Source organism: Gouania willdenowi, chromosome 12 (assembly GCF_900634775.1).
Source record: "Gouania willdenowi chromosome 12, fGouWil2.1, whole genome shotgun sequence".
Lineage (NCBI taxonomy): Eukaryota > Metazoa > Chordata > Actinopteri > Blenniiformes > Gobiesocidae > Gouania > Gouania willdenowi.
Genome location: NC_041055.1, coordinates 17,139,990 through 17,160,030, shown reverse-complemented (window position 1 = coordinate 17,160,030; position 20,041 = coordinate 17,139,990). Strand labels below are relative to the sequence as shown.

General features: G+C 38.5%; 1 protein-coding gene across 2 annotated transcripts in view; it reads right to left on the bottom strand.

Moving 5' to 3' along the window:
• Nucleotides 1-18,120, bottom strand: part of ulk1b (unc-51 like autophagy activating kinase 1) — a 37,853-nt gene extending 19,733 nt beyond the window's left edge. For both annotated transcript variants that reach the window (XM_028462477.1, XM_028462478.1), the window contains exons 1-6: nucleotides 17,489-18,120; nucleotides 14,326-14,418; nucleotides 13,740-13,781; nucleotides 10,454-10,486; nucleotides 5,214-5,250; nucleotides 914-1,087 (exon numbers count right to left, since the gene is read on the bottom strand). In XM_028462477.1, coding sequence (XP_028318278.1) covers nucleotides 914-1,087; nucleotides 5,214-5,250; nucleotides 10,454-10,486; nucleotides 13,740-13,781; nucleotides 14,326-14,418; nucleotides 17,489-17,578 — 469 coding nt within the window. In that variant the 5' untranslated portion in view covers nucleotides 17,579-18,120. The remainder of the gene's footprint in view (nucleotides 1-913; nucleotides 1,088-5,213; nucleotides 5,251-10,453; nucleotides 10,487-13,739; nucleotides 13,782-14,325; nucleotides 14,419-17,488) is intronic.
• Nucleotides 18,121-20,041: the final 1,921 nt, after the last annotated feature.

Genomic DNA, 20,041 nt, shown 5'->3' with positions numbered 1-20,041 from the left:
TTTTAAGTGCTGAAATGTAAAGAATGTGCAGAAAAGGCATTGGAATTTGATTGGCAGAAATGGGGATAATGTAGCAAAAATGCATTAAAAGGAGCAAACATATGGCAAGAAGAAGTGATGAAAATAGGTAAAAAAAAAAAAAAAGGCAGTGGCTATCCGTATGGTTGCCGTATCAATATACCGACATTCTAGCCATACGCAGTGCCCCTCATTGGCCAGTTTAGGTTAAGTGACTAAGACTAAGACCGTAAACCTAACCCTAACCCTTAAAATTGTTGCAATACAGTGTTATAACCTAACCCTAATCGTAACTTTAAGACACTACATATGTGCACTTTGGTAAACGTACCAATAGCAGGGGCTTGTCCGTACGACAACCGTACGAATAGACACTTTCTAAAAAATCAGGCAAGTTTAGTGTAGTTACTAAAAAAGTGTAAAAATTAGCAAAAATGGGCTCAAATTGTTCAAAACATTTGTCCGAGTTTCATGAAGGCATCTGGCGACCCCCTTTCAGTGTCTCAATACCACAAATGGGGTCCTGAACCGAAGGTTGAGAACCTTGAGAAAATGATCACCTAGGTTAAAAAAGAGAAGCATGCACATACTTTAGTTTTAAAGGTTGGATCACATAGACAGAGCATTTACTGTTCTTTTTTTTTTTCCATGATATTGCACCCTAAGGAAAACCACAAAATTCTACATTAAATCTAATCACGACGCTCTAATAAAGTTAGCTGCATATACTCGGGATAATCAATTACCGTAGAGGAATCGTTATTAGGTTCTGTTCCAATTAAAATGTTTATAAAGAGGATATATTACTCTGTGGGGATCTATATGGGATTTTAGATTCAATTACTTTCCGCTCTTGAAAACGACAGTAACTTCCGTGTGGCACCATCCCACCTACCAATCTTAATGCAGGTGTTGTTTGAGTGTGACTTGCGTCCTGGTGGGTAGGACAGCAAAATGTTCTGAGGCTTAAGGTCTCGGTGGATGATTCCTTTGGACTGAAGGACCCTCATGGCCCCGGTAATCTGCTGCAGGAAAAGCCGAATAGTGTCCTCGCTTAGAGTGCCTTTGGCTACAGAGGGGAGAAAAAAAAAACATTCAGTGAAATACTGGGTCACTTAGATTTACTTTATATTCTGCCATTCTTGCACAACATGTGCCTATTATGGTGCAATTATTGAGTGAACTAAGACCCGATTAGTCTGCAAAAGTCAAATACAGACTAAATAAAGTTTACTGCATTGTGAAACTTGTCTGAGTATGACTTAATAGGTTGAATCAGTTCACTCAGACCCAGATGACTTAAACTCAGATGTGTTCACAGGTTCACGTATTATGCTAGTAAGTCCAAGGGAATACATCATTCAGTAAACTCACATATGGCACCCAAATACAATATAAAAGTAGGAATACATTGATAAACACACAGTCAAATATTGGAGAAATCCACTCAAGCCACAACTGTGTGTAAAGCCTTTTGTGTCTATTGTCTTTAGCACACACACGTTAATAACACCACCACAGTGCAGTCAAAGTCTTTATCATGCCTGCAACAGATAACGGTAATAATGGGTACAATAGTGAACAATTGGTTGGTTTTGTTAGGCAAACATCAGCTACTGCTCATTACAATGGCTGCCTGCCGTTTTTTATTCACAGAGGAAAACGCCTCAAGCAGTGCATCGTTTGACAATGAAAGACGCCTTTTTCAAATTAAAAAGAGCTTTTTTTAAATATTCTCCCCCGCTGCCTTTTAAAAGGAAGTGGTTAAAGACAAAGGAGTTCTGGCTTTTTCAGCTAACTTTTAGTTTGTGGAATTGGATTAGCTCGAGACTGTTTAGGTTCTCCGAAGTAGAATTAAATGAATCCTGCCGACAGGGCTGGTGTTACTCATGTAAAGATGACATTGGCAGTTTCCAAGAATCTTAAAGTGTCTTTTAACTTTACTATGAAAAATAAAACCGTTGTGTCTGTGAAAGCCATCGATCCGCCTAAAGACAAATGTAGACATTGGGGGTTTGGTGCCATTTACTGTATTGAAAGTAAAACTTGGACAACAAAAAACAGCTTTTTTTTGGGCCTATTGATCCAGTGGGTAAGATTAGGTGTATGTAGGTGTATTAACGATAATGTCCAGTTTGAGTTGGAGGGGAAAGTTTCAGCATATTTTAACATTGTTATCCAACACTAAAGCATACTAGGGATGTGAATCTTTGGGTGTCTCACGATTGGATTCGATTCCGATTCTTAGGGTCACAATTCCATTCAAAATGGATTCTCAATTCAAAAACTGATCTAATGCATCGTGTGTTAAGGCAAATTATGGTATCAAAACAATACAGATTGTATAAGATAATTTTAAATAAACGTAACATTTATTCATGCTAAACAAATAAATACTTACTTACTGGAGAAGAAATAACTTGCCTAAATAAAAGCCTAGGCTAGCTGCATTTTTCTTCCAGAAGTTACAAAAATAAACTGTACACAAATAACAGTAATTGGTGTTTTGTGTAATTTTTCAAAATAGAAACTTTTTTTAGTAAGTCTCAATTCTCAGTGACAACAAAAATAAGGCATACAATAAATAAAACTTAGGCTGGCTGCCCTTCTCTCTCTCTCATAAGATGCCAATTTCAAAATACACTACAATGAAACTGGTGTTTTCTTTGATATTTCAAAAATAAAATTGTACAAATGACACTGCAAACCTTAACTGCTATTTTATGTGATTTCTCAACAAATCACATAACAAGGGTGGACACATCTTGGGCTTGGTGTATAGGATTACACGGTCCACAGTTGTCCATGTGGGATTACTGTCCATCAGGAACATCAAGGTTCTTTTGCAGAAAAATAAGCTGATCTACGTGTTCTGGACTGAGATTGCTTCGCTGTGCTGTCACAATATCTCCGGCGGTGGAGAATACTCTTTCCGCTGCAACAATAGGTACCAGGGATGCATAGGTAGTGTTTAGCTGATTTGGCTATTAGAGGGAAAGCTGTCTCATGGTTCCTCCACCAATGAAGGGGGTCTTCTGAAAGAGACAGTGGATCAGCCTCCAGGTACTTTATTCAGCTCCTCCTCAACTGTGGTGCACACACACACTTCTCCTTTTGTTTTATATATATATATATATATATATATAAATATATATATACAGTTTTATGTATATATATATACATAAAACTGCTTTCGTCCTGTATTTTGTCTGTTTTTTGGTTTTGTGTTTCTACTTGTATTGTTTGACTTAAAATTCAAGTTTATGAATAGATTCAGAATTGTGGATGATTAGAATCGTAATTCTTATGTGAATTGATTTTTTCCCCATCCCTAATGGATACCCAATGCGGAAGAAATAGCATTAAATCTCCAAAATCACACAAACAACAACCGTTTTTGTTAGAATTTCAATTGTTTTCGTTGGTTGTCTTTTTTAGTATTTCCTTGAGTCATTTGTTAAACGTGAGCTCAGGGGGGTAGGGATATTCCAGCTGTGTTTAAAACTAAAAGCTGAGCCTCACAGACCGTCTCTATTGTCTGTCCCACTGTTAATAGAATGCTGGCTAAAGACAAACTAAAACTCTAAAGTTGGTTTTTTTTCACAACGGTTTGTTCTCTCACTGCAGGTGGGATTTTATTTAAACACAGAACCTTGCTAAGATAGCCTGGTGTTGTTTGTAGCACCAAGTGTGCAGAAGGGACACAACATGCACCGTGTCAGAGCATGACTGAGTGCACGTCATATATGTTGCATGGATTAAAACATCCCTGATCAGATGAACCTTTGTTACCGTTTCTGCAGGGATCTAATTTACACGTTTCACACCTGTCGAGGATGTGGGTGTGCAACTTCCCCACTTTCATAAACTGTCACAATTTCCCAAATGCGTGAAGTTTGTAAATATAGTAAATGCAGTGGAGGATTTGGCTGTTATCAGACACTACACTATGAAGTCACATAAAGGCTCATTGGCATGACGACGAGTCATCGTCACATGCCCACATTTCAAATTGCTGCTTTGCTCCTGCTTCTCGTCTCAGCCTATCATCTATGTCGAGCAGCATCTGAACAGAATTTTAATCTATTAGAGACTTCCTGTACTGCACAGAGTAACACAACACACCACTGTGTTTGAAAAGCCAAGGTCAGGACATCATTTCAGTTTTATAATCACTGCTACCGGTGTTTTGTTCTCCCTGCTGACTCTCGCAACATCTAATCAAACCCAAATCTTTCATAAAATATATTCAAAAGAAACGACTGCAGTTCACACTTCTTCAATCGAAAATATTTATAATCAACAAACAAATAGTCACAAAACACAATCTGCAGAATAAAGATACAGACATGAAACTATTTTAAGTTTATACTTCAAAACACACACACTAAAAAAAACACATTATAACATTTAGATTGTTTTTTTAAAAGCACTTTAAAGCTGATATCCGGAGGATGAAAAGAGAGAGAAAATTCAAAAGCGAACGTCTTGATGTCCCTCCCTAAACAGCTCCACTTCCTCCGCCTGCCTCTGCCAATCTACCAGAAGCCACGCCTCTACTTTTGTGCACGCGCATCGCGGAACATAACAACAATGTTTAACACACGTATAGTATTGTTTTTCATTAATAAAACACTTATGGTAGTTTGATTAAAACATGTTTTATACCTGTCCATGAGAAATGTCGCCAAATCAGGGTCCGTTCGGAATCCTTTTAGAAGCCACAAGTCCGTCCATCTTTGAAAAGCAGCTCCGAGATAAATTCTGTTATGGTCACGAAGACGTTTATCTGCAAAATTTGTACCCAGACTTTTCTTTAGTTTTTTAGTCGAAGCTTTGGAGTTTCGGAGCACTCCTCCATGATGCTAGGCTGCTCAGAGTGATACCTGTTTGCTGCTGTGAGGCGCGGCCTTGTTTATTCACTTTGGTTGACACTAATTCTCCACTATAGGAAGTCGAAGCCTAATGGCTGGGCGATCGCAGCGTAATTTTCTCTTTGCATAGGGGTCTATAGGATAAAGGCGGGACTTATCTCCATTGACGTATATGAATGACCACCAGCAGTAGACCATAGTAAAAGACTAGTTAGGTATTTTTTTGCATTTCAAAAGAATGATACATAAACATAGATTTCTCAGAAACTCCGGATATCAGCTTTAAGTAGATTAAGAGGTAGTTATATGAGCTGTACTTACAGTGCAGGTAGTCAGCAAGATCGCCTCCATTGCAGTACTTGGAATAAACAAGAAGAGAAGATTAAATGACAACATCATCAAACACACAGAGGGTTTAGAGAGTAAAATACCTGACATCATTTAAGGTTTCTGAGCCAAGGAGAACAGAGAGCATTTTTCTGAGTAATACTGTGTTTACAGACGGTTACCCTTGTTCAGATTCACCCGCATTAATATGAATGAACACCGAGAGGGAGCAGAAACGTTGGGAGACGCTGCAAAATGGTGCCGTGTCACCTTCAGATGTAACTAACAGAGAATAATGAGGTGCTCCTAAAAGAATACACTCAGCTAAACCAACTTTCAATTGGAACCACATCAGGTCACCCTCACAACACTTTGAAACTCTCTGTAAATAAATCTGTAACACCCTTTTTGATTATCTCTGTGTCTGCCAGCCACAAAGCTGATGGCCAGTTGGAGCGTAATGAAGTGCTGCTGTTAGTGCTAACTGTGAAGAAGGGGATGTTTAAAACAAGAGTAATGGAGTGGATACGTGACAGTCTTTGATAGCACTATCTACGTCGATGCCAAAATAGGCGAGTCTAGTCGACAGGTGAGTGAATGAATGTGTAAAACTATAAACATTGATATTGAGGGAAAATACGTAGAAAAATATAACTTTTACCTTAAGAACAAAAAATCATAAAACTAACTTTCACAGCAGTGTAGTCCAAGACTGTGTTCGAATTGGCACACTCCGTACTATATACAGTACTACACACTTAATGATTATATACTGTCTACTAGGGCTGCACGATTTTGACAATAAATCTAATTGCGATTTTTCTGACAGATATTACGATTGCCATTTGATTTCCAATTAAAAAATTTTTTTATAAATTTAAATGCATATGCGTTTTATTTCATTTTTTCAAATTCTGTTTTTCACATCAATTTTTTTTTTAAATTTCGTTTTGTTTTTTAAGAAATATTAATCAAATTTTTCATAAACTACTAGTTTTTAACTCCAGTGAGAAAACAAAATAAATACTAATAAATAAAAAAACCCATAATTAAACAAAAATGTATGTCAAAAATAAAGTAAGATACAATTAAAAGGAAGGTATAAGTTGTACTGACATGGATTATTCTGACTAGGGCTGCAGTTATTGATTCTATTTGAAATCGATTAATCTAGCATTTTATCAATCGATTAATCAGTTTTTGTTTTTTTTTTGCGTTTTTAAGTAACCCAAACAATTAATGCATAACAAAAATGGTGTGGCTGTAAAATGATTAAGCATTTGGCTTTTATTTCTAAAAAAACTACATTTGGCTCCAAAACTAAGCCCATTTATTGCAACTTAACCATGTAATGTTTATAAGTGCCAGTGCCAATAATTAAATAACAATACAGTTAAGTCAACTAACTAACTAATAACAAATAATATATAATTTCTGGGGTGAGCCTATTTGCTATGGTAACCTAGCAACCTGTGTGTAGGTGTTTGACAAACACTGGAATGAGTTTGGAAAATTGTGCTGCTGACATCATTAGAATTGTCACAGTGATGATCAGAGACAGTGTTTAAAATCCACAACACTTCATATATTCTATAACTGTTTGATTTACCTAAATCTAAGATTGCCTGGCGGTCGTGTACTATGTTAGAGTAATTACGCTGCAGGTTCACTGAGAAATTAATAGAACTGACTGAGTTATCTGCTGTTTTATATCCGTTGCTAATGCTAACCTCTGCAGCCGACAGGCGCGCAGCCACAGCTTGTCAATATATCGAGGCCGGAAAACTTCCACGTTCATTTTCATTTATCTTCCGGTTAATTTATTTATTTATTGATTATCGGCACAGGCCTAAATTAGTGCTACATTACCTTGTTTCAGTGACGCTTGTTGAAACAGGATGTGGATGCTTTTGGTTAAAATGCTGCATCATTGAAGTCGTACTGCTGTGCTGTGCCAGGTATTGTTTGCAGTAAACACATGATTGCACCTTGTTTTCTTCATTTTTGAGGATGTAATGATCCCAGACTTTAGACGTTCTCTGTTGCTTACTCTCCGCCATGGCGCTAACTAAAAGCAGAATATTTGTCACGCATTGATGACGCGCTAGTGGTGTGCGGTCCCTGCGCTAATAGAGACGCTTCGAGGCACAATTTTTGCCACAAGAAAATGTTTTTGTTAATCAAGTAACTCAATGAATCGTTTCAGCCCTAATTCTGACTGCTCGTTTTTATCTATTTATGTCATATAAAGATGCATGAGTGCAGTATTGTCACCCAATTCCCCTCAGGGATCAATGGTTTACTGAATCTGATCAGGTATATTGATTACGTTTTGATCAACTTAATTTAAATTAACCTAATTAAAATTATCCTGATGATGTCATTCCAGACCATAATGATTAAACAAAAATAAATGGACGCAAGGATGCATCAGTTTTTTCACCACTAGGGGACAGAATATTTTAAAGTATCAGAAGTTAACATTAACCTACGATGTTTCTGACTCTACAATCTCTGGTATCGATGGTCTCACCCACAACAGCACAACAACTTTTACCACAGATCTGCTGCTTTTCTCAGAGAGCGCAGCAGCATCACACGAGTAACTAATGGAGCTTTTCAGACACGTTAAAAGTTAAGCGGGCACTGGTCGGCTCCGATTGAGGAGTCAGTGATGATTTTTGTAGTTTTTTTTTTTTACCAGTTTAGACGGTGGTGTTTGAAGCGGCCAGGATGAGAGTAAGGTGAGAGTCCTTTCCGTCACGGTGACAGTCTTAAAACCCGATTCTGTCCATTTCCACATTCAACAGTAGATTCCGTTTTCATTGGTTGATTACGTGAATGTGGAATTTATAGGGCCCTAGTGTAGTTGTTAGCGCACTCAGAAACTCGCTGTAGCACATACAAGCACGTGTCCTGTAACCATCTCTGATTGGCCAGCAGCACAGGAAGGTGGTTCTCGGCAATTCTGATTGGTGAACAAATATCACTCAAATGATGGAGACGGAAGAAAAAACTTCCAGCATCTGAGGTTACGTTATCGCAGTAGTGAAAACCTTAATATCGATGCGATTAAGGTCAATCGTTCAGCATTACTGTCTACTATATACTAGAAGTATGGTTAGGAAAATTAGGATGATGACTGTTCCTACTGAAGTATACTTCCAAGTTTCCCAAGATGCATTTCGAACCAAGGACAAAAACCTGAAGCACACTGAGGCTAAATATCTTTGTTGATTCGCCACATTTAAAAGTTCTGAAAACATTTTAAGCAAGAAAGCAACAAAGTAGAATATAAACGTGGACATTTGATCCATAAAACTCACATATACACATTTCATGCCGACTTTTCTGAGATTTTCGGAGACCCGCCATTGTACTAGTGACAAAACTTCCGGTTAACTTCAAAACATTAGCCCAATTTACAAAAGAGTTAAAAAAACAAATGTATTTCTTTTAGTTTGAAGCCGGTACCAGAACGATTTTACGTTCCGTATGCATCTCACAATGCATCATGGGGCTGTTGAGTACGAGTAGTGTGACCACTGTGCATACTCCAAAAATGTCCAGATATAGTATACATCCGGGTATTTCTTGCATACTCATCTTTTCATACTATTTAATGTGAATGCACTACATAATCATTTTGACATAAGACTTAGTATGAGTTATTATGCAATTTCGAACACAGTCCCAGGCTAGCACTGAATAGGAGAAAACCAGCTGATAAATCTGATTACCATAATTTGGCTGGGTTTGCATTCACAACACACTTCATGATCTGCTTGTCAGCTTGTTTTGATGCACTATAACTCAGATTGTACGGTGTAGCAGTGAAAAGCATGTCTGTGATTTTCATCAGCTTCTTTTAGTTTTTATTCAAACATACATACACGCCTGCCCCTTTTCACTGTTTTCTGTCTGCATGTGAGCCAAATTTTTTTTTTTAATTTAGTATGTTTTTTTGCTTTACTTGTGCTGCATCTCTCAGTCAGCTCATTTTCAGTGATTTGAAATTGATTGGAGACAAACTCTCTACAATGTGCTTGCCTGATCCACTCAAGACTCTGTTTACAAACTAAGAAGACTTTCAGCCAAACCAATGTTAAGAGTAGTTAGAATACTCCAGGATTTTCCATGTGAATGCATCGTTATTGTGCTACAAATGCTAAACATAATCCAATACAAATGCCTCTGAGGCTCTGAAGATCTGAAAACATTCAGACCCAGTATTCAGTATAAAGTAACAACATTATCTATCTATAAATACAAGGAAGGTCTGTGTGTGTGGATTGCATATCTCCCTGATGCAGTGTCTCATCAACCTAAAACTTCTTGAACAGCTTGTGCATGGGTGTGCATCCATTATTTTTGACTTTTTTGGTGATTACGTTTCAAAACGTTGATTTTCATTTTATTGTGAAATCAACGCGTTAGACCGGACCGACATGAGAGGGAGAGGGGCGTCTGAGCCGCACGCACACACTACCAAAGCTCTCAAGTCTCACACATTGGGCGTGAGACACGCATTTCAACCTGTTCACACGCCACACCACGTATATGGTGATGCACGTGTGTGCCTATGAATAGAGTCTGCCACGGCATTCCGGATAGGTAGGTAGCGAGTCTTATGTTATATAGTGCAGCTCTACACGGCAAAACGGCCTGTTCTTTTGACTCTGTACCACAAGAGTGTGAGGTGTACGGGAGTTAACTCCGGAGGTGACGCAGCCTCCGGCCATGGAGAGTACAGAGTTCCCGTGTCATCACCCCCCCCCCCCCCCCCCACCTTGTGTGTGTGTGAGAGAGAGAGAGAAAGCTGGACATGCCTCCATCTCTCCTCCGTAGGTCAGTCTCACACGCACGCACACGATCAGCCACGTGCACACATCCGTCACTCACAGTCACATCCATGCACATTTCTCCACTGCGGGATGAATAAACAACACCTTAACATCTACAATAAACAGCACTAACCATAATAACACACACGCACACAGTTTTATTTGTACAAATCTATGTGTCAGATTCTACATTCAAACACAGTCATGTGGCCATAATTGACAACTCTACTCAAGCTCCCACTATATGAATACATACTTCCGACGGGCTAGTTAAAAAAAAAAAAAGTGGTTTACCGCCTCGAGGACGGAGCTAATTAAAGCCTCGGCCCTGTCCAAGCTGAGACAATACAGTGCTGAGCAAACAAAGTCCAAACATCACAGCAGGCTTACCTCCATTACCAGGTACACCGAGCTGGCAGTTTCCTAAAGCAAGGAGAGATAAGAGGGACGGTAAACAAACATGTCAGAAACAGACAAAGAAAGGAACAGCTGGTCCCTTTGCACGAGTGAAGCAAAGCTCTGATCCGAGCTGCAGGAGGAGCTGAAGATGCTGCAGAGAAATACAACTTAAACTAAAAAAAATCTTAGTCCTTTTAGAATAATTTCAATACAAAACAGTGAAAGAAGACTGAAAATAACTGAACAGTGATAGTGAGGCTGTTTAGATATGGCTGTATGTGGAATCTAACGTGAGATATATTTCTATAGTATTCATAATGTCAAGAAAAATTGCTGTAGAAATTTATCAAGATGGAAAAAGAGGTCCCTGCAGTTGACAATGTTGTCACAGTGACGGCAACATCAATAAATCAACAGGTGAGAGAGAGCAAGAGGTAATCAAATATCATTTACTTGACCTGATAAGCACCAATAAAAACACTGTATTCATTACAACAAGGTGAACCAGAAACTGTAGTTCTTTTAAACTAAAGTTTCAGTGTTCCAGAAACTAAAGCTCAAGCATTAATTTCAAACTGTTTTAGCTTCTTTGTGCCAAGAGACCAAAAAAAAAAAGAAAACAAAGTGCAGCCCTCTCTTATCACATGCTAACAGCTGACTGCTGCCTCTCACTCTAACTTTACTCAGTATCACAAATTACGTCACCATTTTCAGAATGTTCTCACGCTTTCAGCACTACTGAGGTTTGCTACTGAAGATGAAGAGTAACCAGGTACAGTAGCTCGTCACTTTCAGCACTTAAAGTCAAGGAGCTGGTCTTCACAAGCTGCTTCGGAGTACTTAACTGAACTGAACACGTTCGGTTCAAGGTTTACCAAAAAGAAAACAAAGTCTGCTGCAAAACTGTGGTCTTTTTTTAAATCAGATAAATCAATAATGTGAGCATCAAAGATCAATAAAATGAAGATCACTTACTAGAGGAAAAAAAAGAGAAAAAGAAGTAAAAGGTTGAAATTGTCACTCCTAAGTTTGTTTTGATCACTGCTGTAAACACTCTTTGCAACTTGGTGTAAAAGTTTTGCACATTGCATTGTGGGATGTGGAGTCCCATAGACCAGTGGTTCTCAAGGCTGAAGCACCTAATTTCTTTTATTTCTGAATCCAAGTACCCCCTTTCTCTGACTACAACATTTTGCTTAGAAAACTATTAAGAAACAACTATAGACTATATATGATGGAATGAACGAGTGATAACACAGTATTTAGTGCAGTGGTTCTCAACCTTTTTTTGATCGAGACCCCATTTTGATTTCTGGAGACTGCAAAGACATTTTTTTCTAGAATTAGTTTTTGATCAAGTTTGCACTCAGATATTATACATATATATTACTGCATTTTAGCTAAACTAGATTTATATTTCACAATGTGAAAGTATAGAAATACGAGATTGTGTGCTGTTTTAATAAAAAAAATGAAAATAATGAAAACTTAAAAATCTATTTTAATTTTTCCAAAATTTCAGGTGCCCCATTTAAACTCCAGGTGACCCCACGTGGGGTCCTGACCCCAAGGTTGAAAAACACTGATTAGGTGGCTCCTGACTAGATTTATTTCTATAGTTTCTATCCCTTCTGGTCACTTTTCTTCTCTCAAGTACCCTCTGTAGTACCATCGCGTATCCTCATTTGAGAAACACTGCCATAGATAGATGTGTAGATAAAGTATTTTTACTTCATTCTTGCCATGATTTCTTGTGTTTGCCTCAAAAAAATCTGCCAAAATAACTTTCCAACTCATTACTGGTATTTTCACGGACTAAAAGTTATGGCAAAACAAAGGCGGATGTTTATTTTGAGGTTTACACGCAATGATCCCAAACCGACCAAATGTGAATGTATAGCAAAGTGAGGTTATATCCAGAGGAACACCGGGAAGAAATTAGAACAAAAATGGTGTCGAGCAAATCATTGTCTTCCTTACCTGGCGAAAAAAACACAAGAAAATCCATTAAGAATTAATTAAAATTACTTCAAAGCATCTATTTATAGGAACGCCATATGTACAACCACCTTATTCTATCCTCCTGATACAGGATGACACAGTGCTAATTTGGGTGTGATGGCAGAAGCAACAGATAGTCAAGTACTAGCAGCAGTTGTTCAGAAAATAAACTTAGTGGTTATGCCACTGATAATGTCTGTAATAAACAGGTAAAGGCTGTGGTTGAAGGTCTAAAAGAGTCTAATCATTACATGAAGGTAAAGCTTTTTCATAAAAAGCAGAATAACCCGTTACAGCCAAGTCACTACTTTACTTTTAGGTTAAAGCTTTTGTTACATAAGCTTTTTAACAAACACAGATAAAAAGCGGTCTTTTAAGGTGAACTATATTCAGCTCTGATAATCAAACTTACAAAATCTGGACTTACTGCCCTCATTGTAAGCACAGTTTTTGAGACTGAAATGTATCTCAAACAAAGCACGGATTCAACATCATAAGCTGTAACAACACAAAACAACTCCAAAGATGTAAAACAGATAAAAGTATATATATATTTTTTTTTTTTGGCACAATAGGGGTTGACAACCAGAAGGCTGGTTGATAATGACAGACCCAGGGGACAAAGGCAGCACCTGGTTGGTTAAGATAACAACTTAAGTTGTGTGTAGGGGGGGAGAAATGATGCTAAACCGTTGAAGCAGGTACTTCAGAATGGTCACCAGGCTACAGAAGAAATCACAGCAGTGATTTTAAAGAGTGATACTCATATTTAAATAGCAGCACAACATATAATGTTGCCAAATTCACAATACCTGTGGAGAAAATGTATTGAAAATAGAAGGTAAAGGACAAAACCTCTTGGAAAGCTTTTAAAAAGGCCCATTTGTATGGGATGTGACTGCACACAGAATATAAACAAAGAAAATGCTATGTAAGACTAGCAGGGGACAAAGCCAGACAACGTAAAGAAAGTCCTCAAGATCAGGATGTGCACTAGAGAACAGAAACAAACAGTCCCGATTGAAAAAAAAACAACTGTCTTTCAGCACTTTTTTTTAATTTAAAGCAGGAATTATCATTTAAGAAAAGTCAAACTGAGTGGGAATAAAGTTGGAACTAACTTTCACATATTTCCACCCTATGATCAATGAGTTTCCATGCTTAGTCACAAGACAGGAAGTTGTATTTCACTAAAACAGGAATGAGGACATTTAAGCATGTAAACAGACACTTCACTGACACTGCAGATGGAGTTACTGATTTAGGTGCAACATACCTGGAAGTCCAGAAGGGCCACAATGTTCTCATGCTTCAGTTCCTTAAAACACAACAGAAAAAAACGTGTGTTTTCATTTTATGTTTATCCACTTCAATCTTTGGAAAGAGATGATGAGCATGTTATTTATTGGATTATAACCGGCTCTGCAGGAAACTTTGCACTTATAACTGTCTGCATGGTGAGGCGGGAATGCAGTGATTAAGAGTTGCATTTTTCACTCCCACAGCAGACGACATTCAGACAGTAACAACCTAACAACAGTTTGCCATTATGTGTCTCCCACACCCTGGGAGTCTGTGTTTTTGTAGGTGCATCCATGCTTTTATATGCAGCGTTAGAATGAAAGGGAGGTTATCTGGCTTAGGTGGTGGGGGTGGGGGCCCATTCTCTTAAATCATGTTTTACAAAGCATGGCTTAGCCTGAAAATAGGAAACGCTGCTCTAGTGGTCGTGTTGAATGATGTGATTGAACAAAAGACAACCTGTAAAGGAAGTGTTTAAATCCTAAATACATTCCCTGGAATACTGCGGCGTTGCCATGTTATGTTTCTCAGTGTAAATGAATATACAGAATGTGGCTTACCTTCAGTATTCTGATCTCTTTTCCCAGTAGTGTCTGAGACTTAGCCAGGTTCTTCTTGTTTATGCATTTTACTGCCACCTCCCAGTCGTTTTTCTACAAAGATATGTTACGTGGAGAGTCATAAACTGGCAATGGAGATAAAGGAATACCAATCCCTAGGCCTTCAGCTACAGTACATAACAATTTGTCGGCGTTCACCTGATTTATATCGCTGTCACCTTATCATTCTACTGCTATGCTTTGACTTGATGGAATTCTTATAATCATATTTACATCCTACCTCATACATCTAAGACATGAGATAAATAACTTGTGGCGTAAAGCTAGTGTTGGCCTTCGTGCTGCTGTTGTGTATTAATTTCCTACCACCTGGTGAAAGAGCAGTCAGCAGGAGGCCTGGTTAGTGAGATGGTGACTGCCTTATCTTACATTCTACACTCACCCTAATCATGATGAGGGATTTCTTTGCTTTTCAGCTCTGAAATCACCCTTTGGTGTTGATAAAACGTGAGCTTTATGTTTGTGGAAAGTAAGAAATTCCCCTTTTAGCAAGTTTGCATTTAAATTATGTATAAACTCACCATTGTAAAGCTTTAAATTCAATCATTTTTGTGTAGCATTTTGTTTTGAAGATTGTTTATGTTATGCTTTTTTATTGCCGTTTCTTACGGCCTGGATTTAATACTCACATTTGTTTTAGACAATGCCAGGTTTGTGTATTGTACTGCTTCAAGACCTGAAACGATTCGTCGGTTAAACTCACTAAACGAGTCGATGCACATTATCTAAACTGATACGTAATTTAATGTGTGTTGTTCATATATAAAAACATTGAACAATAACAGATTAAATGTAAAAACAGAAACTTTTTTTTTGCACAAATTTTTGAAGAAACCCAAAGAAATTGAGAGAAAAGATTACTTAAAAATAATATAATAATGTTATAATTAGTCATAGTCAAGTTGTTGTTACTTGAAGAGTAAGTACACCCCAAACCAACTTTTTTCAGCTGAATACATATGTATTTGGGTATTAAGTAGTGCTGTTGATTGATCCTAGTCCCACTCTTCAAATTTTAGTAAAAGTATTATAATTTTGCGTATTTAGTTGTAAATGTCAGAGCTACTGGCCACTAAGGGTTTAACGCCGGCTATTACAAGTGAATTTTGCTATTGGCTGAAACGGATTCTTTAGATTCCCCTGCGTCATCACTTTCACTGCTGGCCCCGCCCCTCCTATAAAAGCTGAGAGGAGGGAGGAGGGTTTCCTCCAATCACAGCCCTCAGTGAGCATTGATTGACAGCCTCACTGAGGAAGTCCACTGTGTTCCGTGTCGCGGTGATGTTTTTGACTCTGTGCTTCTATAAAGAGCAGATTCTGTGCTAATCAGAGGGTTCATCAAGCTATATATGTATTTACAGACACATCTATGCTATGAGTGTATTCCCATCTGTCTTTGCGTGTAAGCGGACGTATGTACAGTATACTAGGGGTAGAACAGACTAGTCGACTTTAGTGTTGTCTCGCGACTGTCGGCACAACACAGCAAAGGAGGGTCCTAGTACCCCTGCACGGCAAGACAGCACAACATCAAGAGTTTCTCGCTCCTTCCTGGTTTGTGCTCAAACTGCAGCTGGTAGGCAAATACTATGGCTAATATACATGCTAACGTTAGCTGTAGTGGTAACATGTCTGTGTATTAATCAGATCTGGAAAACATCAGCAGCACAGGACGGAGGCTCCGTTAGCGGGGGAAGACCGCTGTTGCGCCAAAATCTGTGACCCGAAAAAAATCTGTGGCGACAGTTCCAACCCCTGCGGACATTTACTCCCCCTTAAACATGTTTGTAGTTCTTCTACAGTTTGCATTTACTTCACCTGAGCAAGCGTCATGTTTAAGGAGGAGTAAAAAGCTCCTTAATAGCTAAGAAGAGGTTTACGCTGTTGACGTAGCACTCTTCTTCTCTACCACCAAGAAGCCACAGCAGTCACAGATTTTCTTGGGTCATAGATTTTTGGCACAACTATCAACAAAGTCCCTACATGTGTTACTAGTATATGGAAAAAACAGTCGCAAAGACTTCCACAGAGTGCGCCTTCACGCAAGCGTTCCCAAGACGACCGGTGAATTTTTCAGGAGGGGAGGGTGGAGTCTGGCGTGCCTCATGATTCTACATAATGCAGCTTTAAGTAATCCCTGTAGAAAAGCTTGTGTGAAATATTTTGTATGTGTATTTTTTTATGTGCAATAAAAAGAGCTCAAAATGATTTTTTTGTGCCGTGTAAATTTGCAAGAAGCAAAAATACTGAAAAAGGAGCGATTTGTATTGCACAATAAATCCATCTGGAATTGATAGGAAGAAAAAAAAGATTTCTAAAAGAATGGATACTGCAACATTAGCATGATATTAATCTGATGAAACACATTACAATAATTGCAGACATGTCTATACATGTCCACTACAGCCACAGAGTAAACTTGAACTGGTTTTACAATGGGTGGAAAAAGGGTATTAAATACTAGTCTGAAATTGGTCAGGATAGACAAATCTGATTTAAAAAAAAAATACATAAATGTTTACAACTTGTAAACTTGGATCACAAAGTGCCATTTTATTAACATTTGGATTATTATTCAGATTAACCGCATTACAGCGTCCAGGCAACAGTGGACCAGTTGTCAAAAATCCAGGTCAGAAGCATTTGATATACTGTACGTGTGTTACTTTGACACTTTGCAGGGTGTAAAACATGCGGGTTGAATTGGACCCTATGGCGGACTGGATTTAAAGCCCGAGCCGCATATTTACCACCACAACAGTGGAAAACAGGTCAGCAGAGATAGATGACTCTCTATGATGTGCATCATCGACAGCTTTGCATATGCAGATAAAAAATAAAAACATTTTTTAAAAAAACATACACACAATATTTATGTAACATAAACGTGTGCCAAAGTAAATGAATGCACATATGGACTGTTTTGTTATTTCAAGGAACATCCTGTGCACTGCCAGGCCTCTTAAGGCCGTACTAGCACAACAAACACACCACACATTCATGGCTCTTTATCGATAAGGCTTTGAACAGAAACCCATCTATTTAATTGAAAACTAATCTCAAAATGCACCAAATATCATGCTGTCACTTTTTAAATGCTTACCTCTCGGTGTCTGCCTTTAAAGACCACAGCAAACGCTCCGTGTCCTATCAGGTCCTTCCGACTGAACTCGTATTTCCCCACCGTCTCCATGTCGCTGCCCACGGGCTGAGGTTCCCACACTAAGACCTGGATGGAGGACCAGGAAGCCTCAGGTCTCCCTGTGGGCAGACGGTTCCTCTGTCCTCTGTAGGAAGGGGGGAGCAGCAGAGACCTTCACCCCTTCCCTCACAGGCCATAGGCTGTCTAACTAACAGCAGACTGTCCCCTACTTTCATGGTCGGCTGTGTTACAGAGTGGGACCGTCCTATCGAAGTAACCGTGTGTTGGCTTCCATTGCTGAGACAATGTTAAACTAACTCCAGTGAGCAAACACAGCCTCGGCTCTCCGTGACGTACCACCTTAAAAGCAGCTCGCTGCGTTTTGTTTATAAACGATAGATCCTGACTTCTGCCGCTTCGAGCCTCCACGCGGCTAAATAAGCGCTGGAAACACACTCCAGATAAATAGCGACAACTGATAATGAACAAAGAAGGTAAATAATGTTGGAAAAAGCTTGCTAAGAGCTGCTGAGTCGCCGTAAAGTGCCAGCATCAATGGTTCCAACAAAGAAAACGGAGACCAGCCTCCGGGACAGAGCGCATGCGCAGCAGAGTTACAGCTGGGGCGGTGACGTCACGGCGCAGATCGTGGACACCTTTTTTTTTTTAGTTGTTTCCATTGGTGGAAAACGTATTTTAAGTGACGCGTCAAACACGTCTACCAGCCCAGTAAAATACATTGAAACAATCTTTATTATATATCTTTTTATGCTGTTAGATACGTTTTATGTCCACAAATCCAAGTTTAATGACTTTTGACCATATTTGAATGACAAAGCATTTTAGTACACACAATTTCTGGGCTAAAAATAGGTAAATCCCCTGAATATTTAAACAATTTATCGTGGTAGCATAGAATCAGATGGACTTGACAAGGGAGACAAGAAACTGTACATTCTCTTGGTAGCAAGTAAAAAGGCCATCACCAGAAGATGGCTCAAGCCTGAAAAATTAATGAAAGAGGATTGGATCAACATTGTGCATCTACATAATGGAAAAAATGTCATTTCAGTTAAAATTGCAAGTGGACCTGTTTTATTGAATATGGTCAAAATGGACAGAATATGTTAGGCATACAAGATCTGATTTCATGTAATGTTGAAATCTAAATACTGATCATTGCTACTGTTGATAATGCTACGTAAACCAAAAAGGAGGCCCACCTCTCTCGCTACTGTGTTTTCTTTGTTTTGTTCTAAGTTTCATAATATGAAAATGGAAGAGCGAAATCTCATGACTTTGTTGAAAGAAAATCCGTAACTATTTGTCTACGAGAAGTCTCCTTATTTGATATAGTTTAATGTGGAAACTCTTTGCTCCTTCAAGAGATCCTGCACTGTATTTTTAAAGGTCCCATATCATACTATTTTTCAACCATCTCCATTTGTTCTAAAAACCCCAACAACATAGTATTTGGGATTTCTTTTCCCAAACTCGCCTGTTTTCCAGAATTTTAGCCCTCTGAAAAGTGACTTTCTGAGCAGTTTTAAAAACGGGCTGTTTTGGGGCCTACTTATGCATAGGCAGTGGCTATTTGTACGGTTGCCATATCAATATACCAACATTCTATCGCCCCTATTTGGCCAGTTTAGGTCACGTGATAGGTCAGTCATTGGCCGGTTTTGGTCGCGTGACTAAGACTAACCCTAACCCTTAAAATTGTTGCGATATTGGGTTATAACCTAACCCTAACCCTAAGACGCTACATACTTGTACTTCGGTAACCGTACCAATAGCACTGGGGGTTGTCCTTATGGCAACCGTACAAATGGACACTTTGTTATGTAGGGATGGGAATTGATAAGAATTTAGTGATTCCGATTCCATTATCAATATTGCTTATCGATTTGATTCCTTTCCGATTCTGTTATCGATTCTCATTGGGTGAGGGAATAAAATAATACAAATTGATTTGTTTGCTTTAACTCTTTATGATCTTATCTTTGTCTGTTTAATTTCCTACGGGAATATCAGCTATTTTTTAATCCACGAGGTATAGATTGTTGTCACTGGATAATAATATATACAAAAGCGCTATATAAAATTGATTTATTATTATTATTATTATTATTATTATTACAACATTTGACACATTTTGGCTACAAACATTTGAGAATATTTCCAGTGCTCCTTTTGAACTTGAACAACTTGATCCAAAACTAATTCAGACATAAAAAAATAATTAATCTGTAAAAAAGAATATATTAACCAAAAGTACAGCTGCACTTGTTATTTATTTAAATGGTAAAGCTTTAGTTTAGCCTTTGTTTACTTCTCTATAAATGGACCTTCAGAGACGCCGTCCCCGTTGTTACATGTGACGTCATCAGCCGTGTGTGTGTGTGTGTGTGTGTGTGTGTGTGTTTGTGTGCGTAAACCAGTGTGAAAGAGCAAACTAAAGACAACGATCAGTACCAGTCCGTCTCCCGTGTCTGATTACTTGTTATGAGGGCA